This window comes from Vipera berus (assembly GCF_964194415.1).
Source record: "Vipera berus genome assembly, chromosome: 2".
Taxonomy (NCBI): domain Eukaryota; kingdom Metazoa; phylum Chordata; class Lepidosauria; order Squamata; family Viperidae; genus Vipera; species Vipera berus.
The window spans coordinates 108,386,267-108,403,803 of record NC_138203.1 but is presented as its reverse complement, the minus strand read 5'-3'; the positions used below and the strand labels follow the sequence as shown (position 1 = coordinate 108,403,803).

The following is a 17,537-nucleotide window of genomic DNA, read 5'->3' as shown; positions in this document are numbered from 1 at the left end:
TCACACTGAACAATAACATACAGCATTAACATAGATGACCTGAATGAAGATGGAGACAGGTTTAAATTGTTATAATGATTTTTTGAGATTATACTTACAGTCTTTTCTGACCTTTCCATTATGACAGGCACTGCAATTCTTGCATAAGAATTCAGAAGTTCTGGTAGTTTTATATTGATTACTGTCACAACCACAAACAGTGTTTTCCCACTTGGTACAACTGAACTTTATTATCTGCTGAAAGCCTGGGAGGAGTGAGGAAAAGCTTGAGTATTTCTATTGAGATCCTACTGCTGTATATGATAGCAGAATAGTCTTGTAGGCTTTTATTTCTGTATGCAATGCTTAATTTGTAAAACTGTTCTAATGCTTATATTTTATATCATTAAAAATATAAATTAAAATATAAATTTACCAGCCAATTTAGTGCGGTGGTTAAAGTAGGCATGAAAAACAGATGGGTGACCTTCGGCCAGTCACTCTCTTTCAGCCCAACCTACCTCCACAGAATTGTTGTGAGGAAAATAGAAGGAGGAAGGAGTATTATGTATGTTCGCTGCCTTGAGTTATTTATAAGAATAATAAAGGTGGGATAAAAATCTAATAAATAATATAAAAACATTTGAATTTATAAAAAGATATAAAACTCAATATAATGCTTCCTCCTCCAAAAATCTGTACCAATGAGCCTACACTGACATTTTTAGCAAATTGTTATTGTTAAACATGCTTCCCGACCTATTCATCTGTCATTTGACTCCAGCTTGGCCCTCCCCTTCCCCTCCCTTTCCTAATTTATAAATGTAATTTATAATTGGCATTACTGCAGAGAACTCTGTATGAAGAACAGAACATAAGGATGCAGATATTATAATAAAATATAGTAAACGTAATGAATAACTTGTTGTTGTTGTTAGTTGCGAAGTCGTGTCTGACCCATCGCGACCCTATGGACAACATTCCTCCAGGCCTTCCTGAACAACTTATTAATAATAAAAATATAGACACATCTGGCACCAACAGCTATATGTACACAAATAAATACACAAAGTTCTAATGCTTACTTTGTTCATTAGTGCTCATTTTTAATTTAACCAAATATAAAGTTAGACTTACTTGGACGACATGACTGACACGCAAAACACTTTGGTGATTTATTTTCTGTAGGCATAAATGCATTTTCGGGACACACAGAGCATTTAGTTGCTTTATCTGGCCCTGTACAATGTTCTGAAAGGTAAGTTCCTAGAAAGGGAAAGGAAATCACCAGTGATCAAGTAAATGACTGATACTGAATCTTTCAAATAATCTAAAAATGGAGGATGTACTGTAACTACTATACTTATTATTTATTATATTTATACTAATGAATCTATCAAGGATAATTTACAACAATCTAAAACTATTAAAATTTTCACAATAATATCAAAAATAAAATGTCCATGCCTGAATTTAAAATAAATGTACAAAGTACTGTCAAAAATCATGATAAATGGACAATTATAAATTGACCAAGATTTTATAATAGACAAGAAATGCATCTAAACCACCACCAAAACCCTCATGTGTCAGGAAGAACTCTTCTGGAATGCTATTATAAGAGAAGGCAAACTAATTTCTGGACAACTGAGACTTTCTCCCTTGATGAACATGCCAAGTAAATTGATTCTGGTTGGAAAGAGTGGTCCTGTCCTGGGGCCAAGCTGTGCTGAGTTTGATAGTTCAAAGCCAGCTGTTGGATTTATAGTATGCCTGGAAACATATTGGTGATTTATTCCAGCTCAGAGCTCAAGTATGAGGGCTCTTTGCATGGCAAATCCACCAAGAGCTGGGTTATCACATTCTACACCAAAAGCAGTTTTCAGTGGTTTTCCAGGCAGCCCCAATAGAACATGCAGGTAGCGATGACTGCATGGGCTACTGTTGTGAGGCAGAATACAGAAGCCAGCAGCTAGTGCTATCAATGCAAAACTCTTGAGAACCCCAAAATGCATCTTCTGTGGCTCTTGGAACCCCTTGAAAACGTAAGAGCTGAAAATCAATAGTGTACAACTATTTTGAAGTTGGAAACAGAAAAAGTCATTGTTTGATACATGGAGGAAAGAAATATGGAGGTAGCCTTAATTGCAAAAGATAAGTTGATATTTACTGACAAACCTGAGTCTTTCATACAGAGATTAAATAAAATAAAATGAACATTTGGTAGCCCTTTCTGACAATAAAATTAATTGGACTGAATCTGAACTGAGCACTCTTTTTCAGCCCATCCAACCTCACAGGTTGTTGTTTACTATATTTCTTATACAGTCACACGGGTTTCCTCTGTAGACTGTCATTTTTTCCTCCTTGGAATTGTTGTCATATTTCAATATCTGCTGAACAAAGTTATGATCAGAAGAGAACTAAACTATGTAGTTACCCAGTTCTGAGGCCAGTGTATTTTCCAATTTCCTGCAAGAAATCAGAACAAAACGGTAGAAAATTCCTGTCTATGTAAGGCTTCTAGCCAATAAATAACTTTCCTCCAGCAAAACAGAGTCAGGGATTAACAGTTTTCCCCTAACCCAAAACTAGCAAATTTGGGGAGGGGAGGGGGGCTGAGAATGATTTAGTTGTTATGAGCACATCTATAAGCATACTGTATGTTCCCACACAAGCTCTCATACATACATCTCCTGTATTCTTATAAACAGTCCCAGCTGAATCCATACTCAGACTGGGTTAACACACTGCAATAAGTGTGTTTAACTATTGCTTATTCATCAAACCAGACTGGATTTGTTGGCTGGATTTGTTCAACATTGTTGTTGTTGTTGTTGTTAGTTGCGAAGTCGTGTCCGACCCATCGCGGCCCTATGGACAATGTTCCTCCAGGCCTTCCTGTCCTCTACCATCTTCTGGAGTCCATCTAAGCTCACGCCTACTGCTTCAATGACTCCATCCAGCCACCTCATTCTCTGTCGTCCCCTTCTTCTATTGCCCTCAATCTTTCCCAGCATTAGGCTCTTCTCCAGTGAGTCCATCCTTCTCATTAGGTGGCCAAAGTATTTGAGTTTTAGCTTCAGGATCTGGCCTTCTAAAGAGCAGTCAGGGTTGATCTCCTCTAGGACTGACCGGTTTGATCGCCTTGCAGTCCAAGGAACTCGCAGGAGTCTTCTCCAGCACCATAGTTCAAAGGCTTTAATTCTTTGACGCTCAGCCTTTCTTATGGTCCAGCTTTCACTGCCATACATTGCAACTGGGAAGACCATAGCCTTGACTATACGCACTTTTGTTGACAGGGTGATGTCTCTGCTTTTTAGTGTGCTGTCTAGATTTGCCATTGCTTTCCTCCCGAGGAGCAAGCGTCTTTTAATTTCTTGGCTACAGTCCCCATCTGCAGTGATCTTGGAGCCCAGGAAAATAAAATCTGTCACTACCTCCATTTCTTCCCCATCAATTTGCCAGAAGTAGATGTTTTTCTGGAACTCTCTAGCTTTCTCCATGATCCAGCGTATGTTAGCAATTTGATCTCTAGTTCCTCTGCCTCTTCGAAATCCTGCCTGTACTTCTGGTAGTTCTCGATCCACATACTGCTGGAGTCTAGCTTGTAGAATTTTAAGCATAACTTTACTAGCATTCCAATCCCCCATGATGATAAGGACATCATTTTTTGGTGTTAGTTCTATAAGGTGCTGTAGGGCTTCATAGAACCGGTCAATTTCATCCTCTTCAGCACCGGTGGTTGGGGCATAGACTTGGACTACTGTGATATTGAATGGTTTGCCTTGGATTCGAACTGAGATCATTCTGTCATTTTGAGGATTGTATCCCAGTATTGCTTTTCCTATTTTTTTATTGACTATGAAGGCTACTCCATTTCTTCTGAGGGATTCTTGCCCGCAGTAGTATACCTGATGGTCATCTGAATTAAATTCACCCATTCCTGTCCATTTTAGTTCGCTGATACCTAAGATGTCAATGTTTAGTCTTGTCATCTCTTGTTTGACCACGTCCAGCTTTCCTTGATTCATGGATCTTACATTCCAGGTTCCTATGGAGAAAAAATCTTTACAGCATCGGACTTTCCTTTCACCACCAGACATATCCACAGCTGAGCGTCCTTTCGGCTTTGGCCCAGTCGCTTCATTCTTTCTGGCGCTACTAGTACTAGCCCTCTGCTCTTCCCCAGTAGCATATTGGATGCCTTCCGACCTGAGGGGCTCATCTTCCAGCATCATATCGTTTTGCCTTTTGGTACTGTCCATAGGGTTTTCATGGCAAAGATACTGGAGTGGGTTGCCATTTCCTTCTCCAGTGGATCACGTTTTGTCAGAACTCTCTGCTATGACCTGTCCGTCTTGGGTAGCCCTGCACGGCATAGCTCATAGCTTCATTGAATTACGCAAGCCCCTTCGCCACGACAAGGCAGTAACACATGAAGGGGATTGTTCAACATATTAAGCCACAAACCATAATTTACAAGTCATGAGACGGGGTTTACATAACATGTGCAAATCAGAACCAAACATATCACGTTATGCCCTAATGCAGTGTCAGGACTACACTCATATTCTTTGTCCAAGTTCAACTACATCCATGCACATATACACACATACTTTACTGGGCCCTTCTTCTTTCCAAAGGTTTTCTTTCAGGAGACTCCTCCTCTCCTTCAGGAAAACAGCTGGCAATAAACTGGTTTTGTAATAAGTGGCAGCAAAACATATGTAATTTATCTTCCCTTTTATGGAGAGTAAGCCTGAAGGTTTCACCTGCACTCTCATTATCCGGAGAGCATAAATGAGGTGAATGGCAGGCATATTTGCCATTTAAGATACTGTATTGCTGTTCCTTATCCCAATCAATGTAAGGTAAATTCCAATTTGTTATTTCTAGGCTTATTTCCTGAACTTAGATAATTAATTTGTAAATGTGTACACACATATCATCTTAGCAAGTACGATAGAAGGACAATTAGGTTATGAAATAGTACTGAGTTCATCTATTAAGTTACACAATCTCTATCATAACCTTTTCTTCAGTATTTTGCCAGACAACTTCCCAGGTATGCTTAGCAAATGAATCTCCTGTAGCTTCTGCATTCAGTCTTGCTACCTTTCTCTCGGCAACAAGATTCATAAAACTTTATTTTGCTCGTTGAGCAGATTTATGGAACGTGGGATAAAAAAGGTAAAAGATAAAATAAGCTAAGTAAAATAAAATGCAATAAAAAATAAATTGAACATTGTTGAAAGATTTAACAATTGTTAATAAGAAAGACAAAAAAAATCTGGAAAGTAGACGTAACAGTATTTGGAGTATTTGAACAGAAAGAACTGGGGGGGAAAATCACAAAATATAAAGGCCTGCAAGCAGAAGTAGAAAGACTGTGACAAAAAAGCAAAGATAGTACCAATAATAACAGCACTCTAGGTCTAGTCCCAAAACATCTTGAGCAACACTTGATCATCACTGGGATTGACAAAATCACCATCTACAAAAGACAGCTTTACTTAGAACAGCTTACATCCTGTGACAATACCTTTGTCATGGTTCCGACAGATGAATCTTTTCAAAAGAACTTCAAGGCATTCTTTTTCTTAAAGAATCTTTTATTCGAGAAACAAAGTATCAGCACTACATAGTTGAAGCCAAAAACTGAATTCCCCTCTCCTGGGACAAAGTAGCAAAGCACAATTCCCTCCTCCAATTAACATAAATCACATCCCCCAATTAACTTGAAGCACAGGCTTTCTCCCCAGCTCTCCAACCTGCCAAATCTCTATCAACTCTGGACCTAATAACCTTGGGTTCCCAAGCTGAGTTATTATTGTTATGACTACCTGGACTCTCATCCACATTCCCCCTCCCAGCATCAACAAATTCTAAAAGAGACCCAAGACCCAGGAACGCTCTCAGTGAGAATGACACAGAACCATCAAGAGAAAGAGTTTCAGGTAACCAAGTCCCTTGTAAAAACAGCAAATCATAATTAATAATAAATTTAACAAACAAAGCATCCTCAAGACCATGGAATGCATGCTAAAGATTGGTGTTGAGATGAGAATCATTCTGCAATGTCTTGTACAGGAGCCTAGAGAGGAAAGGAGGTGCAGTGACTCATTTTCTAATAAAGAGGAGCGTTTGCAGGTTCAAAAGTCTTTGTCCCACTGCCTTCAGCAATACTCTTGTTTGGTATAATAAGCTAAATTGCCATTTGTTGTAGTCTGTACCCGAGTCAGGGTAGTTTCTGTCTTATTTGCTAAGTCTAGGGTTTCTGAGGTTAATGAGACATCAATGTCGGTACTGCTGACAATTTTGGGATTATCCAAGTCTTTAAGAGTTATCCAATTTGCTGGAAATTTGGCAAGGTTTTTAATGCAATAGAACATATACAGTGGAATAATAGACTGGCAAAAGAGACAAAAGTCTTCTTATTGGAAAGTGTATGTAGAGAATACGTAGAATTTGAAATAAGGACTGAAGTATAGTTTGTTTTTCTGCAACACTTCAAGAACAAACTATAAACAAAATTTTTGTAGGTTATTATTGTAAGACATGGTTAGTAGAATACAGGTAGTCCTCAATGTACGACTACAATTGAGCCCAAAATTACTGTTATATTACTGTTTTATTTTTGTTTTCTTCTGGAGGCTCCTCTTAAGGCTCTTTACTATCAATTATTTGAAGTAGACTGAATCAGGAAACAAAAATACTATGCAAGAATGATAGTATTCCACAATACAGATATTGGCTAAAGTCACAGAAACTTAAAAGCCTCATTATGTCTTCCCCTTTCTCTCCTTCTTATGCCCCAGAGAGTTAAGGAGGAATCAGTTTCAGTTTCTAATGTTTTCTACATTGCCCAGCATTAAAACATATTTTTGTATGTCATCACATAGTTTCTCCAAAATTGCTTGTGTGATTCTCCACATTTTGACCCACTTTCAAAACCATTTTTATTTTCATCAAAACTGTTCTACATTTTCTCAACGTCCTTTAATTTCAATAAATTTTTGCTGTCTTTGATTGCATTCTTTGCTATTGTTTTCCTTTGCATAAAAATTATCAGGGGTGTCAAACTGCCAGCCCGCGGGCCGGACGTGTCATCTGGAAGCCATGCCCACTCCATTGTCGGCAATGGCAAAACAGTCCCGATACATCTCACGACGTCACATGACGTCGCAAGTTTGACATGTCTGATATAGGTAGTCCTCAACTTACAACCATTTGTTTAATCACTATTTGAAATTACAAGGGCACTGAAAAAAGTGACATGATCATTTTTCACACTTATGACCTTCGCATTATCATGGAGTCAAAATTCAGACGCTTGTCAACTGGCTCATATTTATGATGGTTGCAGTGTCCCAAGGTCATGTGATCACCTTCTGTGACCTTATCACAAGCAGTGTCAATGGGGAAATGATTTTCATTTATCCATGATACTAATTTAACAACTACAGTGACTCACTTAACAACTGTGGCAAGATAGTTCATAAAATGGGACAAAACTCACTTAACAATTGCCTAGCAACAGAAATTTTAGACTCATTTGTGGTCATAAGTCAAGAACTACCTGTAAGTAACTTTCATACTTGTTTTTTTTATAATAATCCTCCTTCTCTGTGCACTTTTTCTCATTCACAGACATCAGAATTCATCATACCACCAAGCATTCTTTTTCACTTTTTTCCATTTGAGTAACTCCACACACTTCTGTGGCATTTCATTTTTGTCTTTTCTAAGTAGTTTTCATGTCCTGTTTCTTTAACATTTAATTTCCATTCATTCTGTTAGATTAATCTGCCTTCTTATGCTTTTCCCTACACTATTTTTTTCTGCAGTTATTCTACTTCTGTTTCTTCCCACAAGATCCACTCCTGACACAAGTAAATAATGATCAGCATTCAGAACCACTCATCGTCCTTATATCCTTCGTGTTTTTAGATTTATTGCTGTTAGATTTGTCTATTCCTGTTAAGAGTTATATTCACTTCTCTTCCATACAGTATCAATACATTTCTGCTTAAAAACATTCCAAAATGAGAAACCTTTTTCTAACTGTATGTCAACAGTCACAATTTTCATTCATTCTAGTATTTTCAATAGCTTGGTCCTCTCCCCTGGTTCTCTTTTCTCTGTTCTCTCTATACCTATCCTATCCACCTAACAACAACAAGAAGAAGAACTTTTTTCCTAATATTTGTTCATAATTTTGCACAATTTCCCCCAAAATTCATCCTGCCTCTTTCATTACTGCCATTCATTGAAATGTAACATATTTATGAATTCCTTTTTTATACATTTTCAGAAGGGCCCAATAAACCTGAAAAAAACTTGTCTAAATTTATAAATCCTATGAAATGTTTGTCACAAGTCTTAAAATCTTTAAAAATCAAATGATACCAATTTTTTCTGATATATTGTTGAACACTGAGCAATGCAAGATATTCCAATTCATTATACCAAATTTCTAGTATAGTGTCCAAAATTGTTTTTGCACATATTTAAAATTTATGATACTAATAAATTATGGTTTCAAGTCTCAGTGTTCAGTGAAATAATTTCTCAAACACACTCTGTGCCTCTGGGGTTTTAGAAGCCATTGTGGCCAAATGGTGGGCATACCAAAGTGGATATATTATTATTCAGCATATATAAAAACTATTTATTTATTCAACTTAGAGGTCAGTTGATCCATCCAATTCTTCAGAACTATTGTCACTTATTAACTGATTAAGAGTAAGAATTTGCTTTTTGCTTGCTTTTAAAAGCAATTTAAAATAAAAATGACCTCAAAGCATTAATTTCTTTTAAGAATTATAAGCAGCTTTTAATAATCTACTCAACAAAGCTGGAAAACTGATTATATACCAACTATTGTTAGGACTAAGAACTTGCCAGGAGCTCAAGCATGCTAAATTAATAACTTTTAAGTTGAGCCTAGTAGCATTCCAATGCATATTTAAAACATGCATATGCGCAATGTCATTGAGTCAATTAATATTCTTTATAACTGGGAAAACTAAAACCAAGAGCTATAACTTGGACAGCAATTTCCTTGATGTTTCTTCCTTCTATAAAAGTTTAATATATTAACTTGCAAATCTGGATAAAAGAATTAAATGGAAGCAACACAGGCAGGGCTTTCAGATTGTGTATCAATGCAATATTCAGTCTCACTATATTGATTCTTCCCCACAGACCTAGCCTTTTTTCATCTACCTGTTAAGATCCCTTTTTAATTCAAAATGAAATGTTCTCACCTACAAGAATGGATATATTCACATAATACTTATGAATAAGACAGAGAACTTGTAGGTTAATCATCTTAACAAATACAGCCTTCCTTGCTTGCTTAGAGTAATCTGTCAGTTTTGGCATATTTGGGGTTGCATGCAATAAGCATAAACATATCCCAAGTTTACCTTAAGGAGGTTTGTGCTGTTCTGCACAAGCTAACATACTTTTGCCCACATCCCTTCAACATATGGTATACTGGCACAAACTCATAGCGTGTCCAAAGATGCAACTGTACAAAATAAAAGTTTTAGTAATGTTTTGTTGAATAAATCACAAAATTAATGGTTCACATATTATACTAAGTCATAAAACACTGCTTACAAACCACAGAAGTCGAGTTCTCACTTTTTTACATTGTTTTAACCAAATAATCACACTATACTTAAATGCAATGTGTCATAGATGAATACTTAATCTTTTCTCTTATGTGATATACAAACACAAGAGGGATACCACTATTCCTTTTACATTAGAAAGCTGTCATTTGCTAGAAAAGTCCCCCCCCCAATATTATACATGTGAGTTTAATTTTAAAAGAAAGTAACATATTTTTGAGGGGTAAGAATCCTGAAAATACTGAAATGCAAACAGAACAACTATGTTCTGAACCAGCCAACTACCGGCCTTGTAATAAGGCAAACCCCTATTCAAACAGTAGAGACTGGAGAGCGTCCAAGGCTGAAAAGCGTCTGCCAAGATTTATTAGTCAATTAACAGAACAAGAAACAAAAACACTGGAACTTGAATCCTCAAGCGGAAGGGTTGCTTTCAGCAACCAGCCCTTCCCCAAACACTCCTTTTATTCAGAGTTCAGGGCGTGGCCTCCCTCTGCCTCCTCCCGAGGAGACCCGCAGCCTTTCTCTGCTTGGTCCTGCTCGACTGCCTCCTGCGTCGGGCGTCCTTGAACAGGGCCAGCTGTGGGTCATCATCCTCCGCACTATCGGGCTCACGCAGCTGAGAAGAGGGCCCCGGCTGGGAGCTCTGCCAAGCCTGCAAGCCATCATCAGCCGGTTCATCTCCCACACACTCCTCCTCCCCCTCATCTGAGTCATCCGATACATCTGAGCCGGCTGCCGGGCCCACAGGCTGGCCCTGAGTCACAACAAACTAGAATATAAATTAGAGTAATACCTTTGTGGCACTTAATACAGCAGTGAGTTCCATTTGGGTGAAGATAGTGCCCAACTTGGCACTGAATTTCTCTCCGCTCTCTTCCACTCAAATGAATGAAGGTATGTTTCTCTGCTAAAACCTCATGGATTCGTATGGGCTCAGAAAGAAGTGGTATTGCCAAGGACTCCCCAATTCTCAACTGAATCAGGATTAAATTTACCTGTGAAGAATAACAGTGAAGTAAGGCAATTTTCATCAAAGGCTGACGATCTGTTAGTCATATTCTTTAAGGCAATGGATTCTAGAATACATATTCTCAAAGTGAGAGTAATAGTATTATTCAGATTGTTGATTATGGTATCATCCAGATAAGGGAATAAAGCATTATAAATAGGGCAATAAAAAATAAGCAACCATCCTGTACATTTTATTTGCTTTTGTTGAATTGCACAAGATTCTCCATCTTCCAACAGTCAAATCTATTTACCAGTACTACATTGCAACAATTAGCATATAAACTATTCTGACTGACCAGTACAAATTAAATTCAATTTTGAAAAAAAAGGACCGTTAAACCTAGAACACTCCTTTAATGAATATTCTAGAATTAATACAATGTAACAAAAAGTGAATCCATCAGCACTACATGACAAAATGGGCAACTGTCTTGCAGGTTGTATGGTGCCCCTAGCTGCAAAAGTATCATCTGTGGAGGAACAGGCAAATCAATTAAGTCTGGTTTGAAGCAGGGCAAGACACTGGGATCATTACATTTCCTCATCTTTTTTATTTAGATGGGTTTTCAGTTCATATCCAATAAGGTAGAATAAATTCATATGTGGCTCATAATAAACCATGATTTAAACCGTGTTTTGTTGAATTAGTCCACACAACATATTAAACACAAAGTAAAAGAGCCACATTACAATTTAGCATGATACAGGTAGTCCTCAACTTATAACAATTCATTTAGTGACTGAAGTTACAATAGAACTGAAAAAAGTGACTTATGACCATTTTTCACACTTATGACCAATTACCTCATGGTCACATGATCAAAATTCAGACACTTGGCAGCTGACTCTTATTTATGACAGCTGCAGTGTCCCAGGGTCATGTGATCATCTTTTGCGATCTTCTGACAAGCAAAGTCAATGGGGAAGCCAGATTAACAACCGTTTTACTAACTTATCAACTTCAGTGATTTACTTAACAATTATGGCTAGAAAGGTTGTAAAATGGGACAAGACTCACTTAACAAATATCTCAGTAACAGAAATGTTGGGCTCAATTGTGGTTGTAAGTCAAACACTACCTGTATACAAACTAAACTGCTTATTTTCTTCTAGTTAAGGAAAACATTTGATTCTTGTAAGCATAGTTTTTGCAATGTATGGCAGTGAAAGTTGGACCATAAGAAAGGCTGAGCGCCAAAGAATTGAGGCCTTTGAACTGTGGTGCTGGAGAAGACTCCTGCGAGTCCCTTGGACCGCAAGGCGATCAAACCGGTCAGTCCTAGAGGAGATCAATCCTGACTGCTCTTTAGAAGGCCAGATCCTGAAGCTAAAACTCAAGTACTTTGGCCACCTAATGAGAAGGAAGGACTCACTGGAGAAGAGCCTAATGCTGGGAAAGATCGAGGGCAATAGAAGAAGGGGACGACAGAGAATGAGGTGGCTGGATGGAGTCACTGAAGCAGTAGGCGTGAGCTTAAATGGACTCCAGAAGATGGTAGAGGACAGGAAGGCCTGGAGGAATGTTGTCCATAGGGTCGCGATGGGTCGGACACGACTTCGCAGCTAACAACAACAACAACAACAACAAAGCATAGTTTACTCTGAAAATAGCATATGTAGCTATGCTTGTAACAATGTCCAACATTCTCAAAAGCAAGTGTTTTAAAAATAAGTGCAAAAGATATAACAGAAAAAAATAAAATACAATGTATAAGATATAATACTGTATAGGTTACAGACTTACAACCATTCATTTAATCATCGTTTGAAATTACAACTTTAAAATGTAAAAATTACTTTAAAATAGTGAGTTATGACTGTTTTCCACACTTATGACCTTTGCAACATTTCAGAAACAGAAAATGCTGTTGTTCCATACAATGTTGTTAACAAATGTTGTAACTGTAGTCACTGAGATACACAAAATGAAGATAGATAGAATATGGTATTTGTCTCTCAGTACATGATGTTAAAAGTTCATTCTCATTATCTACCAAGTCAGCATCCAATTTTTACATATCACCATCTTTTTCCGAATTTTTAATGTTTGGATTTCCCCATAAAGTAATCTAGTGTGGGAAAAGGTTGTTGTTTTTATAATGTATAAATCTTTTGTTTTGTTCCTTTTTTTTTCTATTTGTGTTGTTGTTTTAAATGCAACAATTATTTTAAAAAGTTAAAGTGACATTCTAACTGCCAAATCTTGTCCAGTTTTTTCTGGCCAGGTAACTTTTTAACTATGTTTTAGCTGTTGAGATTGTAACAGCCTTGTTTAATCAATTAACAATTATTAATGTAAAAATTAATGAGCTGAAGAAGACATCTGACGCCTACACAGGGTCCTCTACACAGAAATAGAAAGCATTCCTCTTTCAGGAAGTTTCTTATGTTTTACTGACTTACCAGCAGCTTGGAAATTGTTGTGCAACTTAAAAGCTTCATTAAAAAAAATCCTTTCCTCTCATATGCCAACATAAACAACTTCTTCTGTCTATTAGTAACAGTGGAAGATATGCTTCTGTACGTTGAGGTTTTTAAGAAGAGACTGGAAAGCCACTTGTCTGAAATGATATAGGGACTCCTTCCTACTTGAGCAGGAGGCTGGACTAGAAGGCCTCCAAGGTCCCTTCCAGCTCTATTCTGACTGATTGATTGACTGATTGATTGAAGTTGTTTTACCTTTTTCCTAACTTCGAACTTTCCTGCCAGCCTCACACTGTGTATCTGGGTCATGCCATGCGTCCTTCTGCTAAAAAGGGAATATGTGAGGTAAAACTGTCAATAACTTAGTTCTACCATCAAGGGGCCTAAAACTGAAGACTCTCCTAAAAACTTCTGGAATTTTCCTCATCTAGGTGGGTACTGACCATCTAACCAATAATCATGTTCTGAATACTTTGGGGGTGGGGTGGGGGGGAGAAAGGAAAATAGAACCCTGCAAACATTTTTTTTGTAGTAAGTAGGAACAAAAGTATAATGGACTTGCCAGAGGTCACCATTTAAAAAGGTCAGGAATAGTGGTCTCTTCCAATCAGTTTTTGAAAAAGTTCAGGCAGCTTACAGAGCTACTTAAAGGTATAAAGCAATATAGGACATAGTTTCAATTGATTTTCTACTTATATTTTGTAATTATTTTTTCTGAAAAAATCTCAGTATCAAGACTTAGAGAGAGTGAACTTGACAACAATAATCATTGTATTATATTGGGCATGATTATTTAATTCTTTTAACTTCTTTTAACTTTTGTACGGTATTTATATTCTGATATTTATTGCCCTGTACACCGCCCTTAGTCCTTCGGGAGAAGGGCAGTATAAAAATTTAATAAAACTAAAAAAAACTAAACACAAGAACAGAATTGACTCAAAATATTTCTCAGCGTTAGTCAGCAAAACATTCCCTTCAGTTCCATATTTATTTAGAAATTATGACTGGGTTCACAATTCATGACAGATACCTATTCAAACCATAATTTGTTGAATAAGATATGATGGGCTTGATTCATACAAAATAGTAAAAGAGGGTTCAGATGACACTCTGTATATTAATTGCCCCCCACCACCACACCCAGCCTTAAACCAGGTCCTGGGTTCACCTATGTCTGCTGTTTTTAATTAGTTGGAATTATAATCTGAAGTAAACAGAGAAAATTATTTGCAGCAGATTACTAGATTCCTCTCAGCCTCATGTTTGCAACAATCTTTATCTTAAATGGATTTTTTTTCTCATATATCACATTATTTCAGCTATTAATTCAGCAGTTTTCATGCTTCCTTTTCTTCCATGTCTGTTAGTTTTAAAAAATAAAGGTTTGTTGCAATTATCACTCTTACATTATCGTCTGTTTTTCATCTTCTGTCCAAATGGTCATCAAGAGAGGGGCTGCTAGAGATGTCTCCCTCCTCAAGAGGTACCGGGACAGGCTTTCTCAGTAACAGCCCCTATTCTTTAATACAGATGGCCCCTATGCTATTTATATTTTGTAAATGAGTCAAAGCACCACTGTTTCTGCATGCATCCAATCCTTGAGGTGGTTTAAGTTATGGAACAACTATGAGATTTTTTAAAAATAAGAAAATATCTTATTTTTATATGTCACAAATGTATGTCACACTCTTTAGTATGTCTTTGCTGTATTGTATACAGAACCCTTGTTGATGGAGACAGGGTAGAAATGTTTTAAATAAATGTAAATATAAATAAGTGCAAAATTTTAACAACAATCATGTTTTTTATTTACAATATCCCATATTTGAATTTTTGCTTAGATAAGTTTTGATTGTTTCAAACAGTCATCATTTTCATTAATTTCATTTCCAACAGTACAATCATGCTTGTCTCTTGGATAACATTCATTATGTTGTACTTTTTGGCAAGTATGACACAAGGAAGTCAGTTTTATTCAAAGCATGCTTGTATGATTGTATTCAAGACAGAATCTCTAACTAAGGTCTGTCTGAAAATTTATTGCTAACAACACGCCACCAAATAGGAGGTACATTTATTTTTTATTTTATGCCCTTTTTATTTTTATAAATAACTCAAGGCGGAGAACATACCTAATACTCTTCCTCCTTATATTTTCCAAACAACAACCCTATGAGGTGGGTTGAGCTGAAAGAAAATGACTGTCCCAAAGTCATCCAGTTGGCTTTCACACCTAAAGATGGACTAGAACTCACAGTTCCAGACTTCCAGGCCAGCACCTCAACCACTACATCAAACTGGTAAATGCCGTGCAGTATAGCAAAACATTATAAGAGCATGGATTCAAAGCAGAACATTATTAAAAACAAAGATGATTTAATTCTCCAGATATTTTGACCAGTTGTATATTGAATGGTGAAGAAATTCAGCATCATAGAGACATCTAAAATGTCAATTACAATAGGTAAAGAATTTGAGCTTTGTTAAACTAGGTGTCTATTTCTAACCACAGTGATGCCAGGATAATGAAATTTACATCATGATTTCTTCCCTTTTATACTTGCAGAGATGTAAATTCACTTTTCCCAATATCTTTGTTAAATCCCATAGAACTATGCCTATTATTAAAATACAACTTTATAAATTTTGTAAAATAACATGGAAGCATACTACCAAATTACATTAGTCTGGATTTCAAACCTATCAATGTCAAACTGATGATTCTTAAAGAAAGCATTAAGTATTTTACATATATTTGCATACATTTCTAATGAACATTTTTATGAGTGTACCAATCTTCGATCAAGAGTATACAATAGGTTCACAATTTTAGTTTAAGAAATCTGTACAGTGCTGTGGAAAGTTAATGGGCAGTTTTCCACAGTATGGGCTGCTGCTATTAATGTGTTAATGCTTTTAGGTCTTAATGTAACAAGTACCTTTATTCCTATGTAACGGATTAATAAGGTTAGCTGACAAGCAACTGGAAATTTATATATTTTGGGCTCTTTTAAAAAATGGCTTTTTTCCCTCTGTGTGAACAACAAAATATGATTCCTATGGAATGTTTTTTTAAAATAATTCTCCCCTTATTTGTGTGACTGATGGTTTGTTTTGATTTTTTTGGAAGTGTTCCCTGTTTGGAAGTGAACATTCACAGCCACCCTGCCCTATTTTGAATATCTTCTGGATGTTAAGGAAGTTGTTAAAAGTAATGAAAAGACTAAAAATCATTCTCATTTATCTCTAACAAAGTCACCTCCTTGAAGTAATATTACACAGAACTAGAGAATGAAAACACATTATCCAAACAAACAAAATCCTGTATACTCATCAGAAAAATCTCACCAATTAAAAGAGGTCCATACATTAAAATAATTTTTTCAGAGGCAATCTCTATGACGATTGCTGCCAAATCTTCAAGGGAAGAAGAACCAACCAACAGAGAAAAACAAACAGGGACAAAACTGAGACTATTATACAAGTGATCTAACATCAATATTTTCTCCTATATTATGCCTGGCAACAGATACCACCCATTTCAGATTAACAAATATGAAATAATTAGAAATCAAATATAGTAGCAACTAATATTCTCCTTCAGCCTTTATAATCATATCCCCCAGAGTTTCACTTTCTCCTTCAGCCATTTTCCTTAAATATCCACTTACCAGAATTACTAAAACTTGAAAGAACCCCAGTGGGATCATACTTTGGCCAGCTTGCCCCTTACATTTGCAGAGCGGGCCCCTGGCTGCGTGACCTTTGGCAACTGTTCCAAAAAGGGAAGAGAGTAAAACTTCCGTGCCTGGTAATCCAAGTTCCTTATAAAACAGGAAGCCAAAAGTAAGGAAAGGGTGGAGACATAAATTCCCACCCACATGAAATATTAGTCCATCCACCCTATAATGTTCAGAGGAATCTACTCATAGCATGTGAACAAGGCAGTTAACCCATTCATTCTCAGTAAACTAAGTCCTACACAGAATGCCATGGAAGAAGGTTAGATTTTATTTTCAAAAGACTAACTAATAAGATGCCTCAAAGAAAAAAAAATTAGTTTAGCACTTTGGAAAGCTAATTTCATCCTAGCTTTCCTCTTTTTCCCAAATTTATTGTAAAATGTACATAACAAGGTACATTTTAGAAGAAAATCAGGTTAGACTGTGATTTAAGCATGTTAACGCCAGGTCTGTATGTCTGATTTTAGATTTTATGTTTAGTGTGGGGTTAATCCAGCCAATTTAGGCTTATCCCACAAACCATGGTTAACTATGGCACAGTTTGGTGTGTGAAAAGCACCACACAATATTCATGCAACATGCCAACTGTGACATAGTTTCCTAATAAACAAGCAACAAACTAAATGGCATTTGGCTGTTTCCCTGTAAAAACTTTTGCAGGCAATTCAAATGAACTATCAGAGACATGTGAGGTGGAGCTGGCAGAAGATATAATTCACATTAGCATTTT

The 17,537-nt window shown here is 36.7% G+C and overlaps 1 protein-coding gene across 1 annotated transcript in view; it reads right to left on the bottom strand.

Moving 5' to 3' along the window:
* LOC308661925 (tumor necrosis factor receptor superfamily member 1A-like) overlaps nucleotides 1-16,879 on the bottom strand; it is a 29,319-nt gene extending 12,440 nt beyond the window's left edge. The window contains exons 1-4 of the mRNA XM_081317172.1: nucleotides 16,736-16,879; nucleotides 10,420-10,621; nucleotides 1,117-1,245; nucleotides 99-245 (exon numbers count right to left, since the gene is read on the bottom strand). Of these exons, the coding sequence (XP_081173298.1) occupies nucleotides 99-245; nucleotides 1,117-1,245; nucleotides 10,420-10,621; nucleotides 16,736-16,774 (517 nt within the window). The 5' untranslated portion in view covers nucleotides 16,775-16,879. The remainder of the gene's footprint in view (nucleotides 1-98; nucleotides 246-1,116; nucleotides 1,246-10,419; nucleotides 10,622-16,735) is intronic.
* Nucleotides 16,880-17,537: the final 658 nt, after the last annotated feature.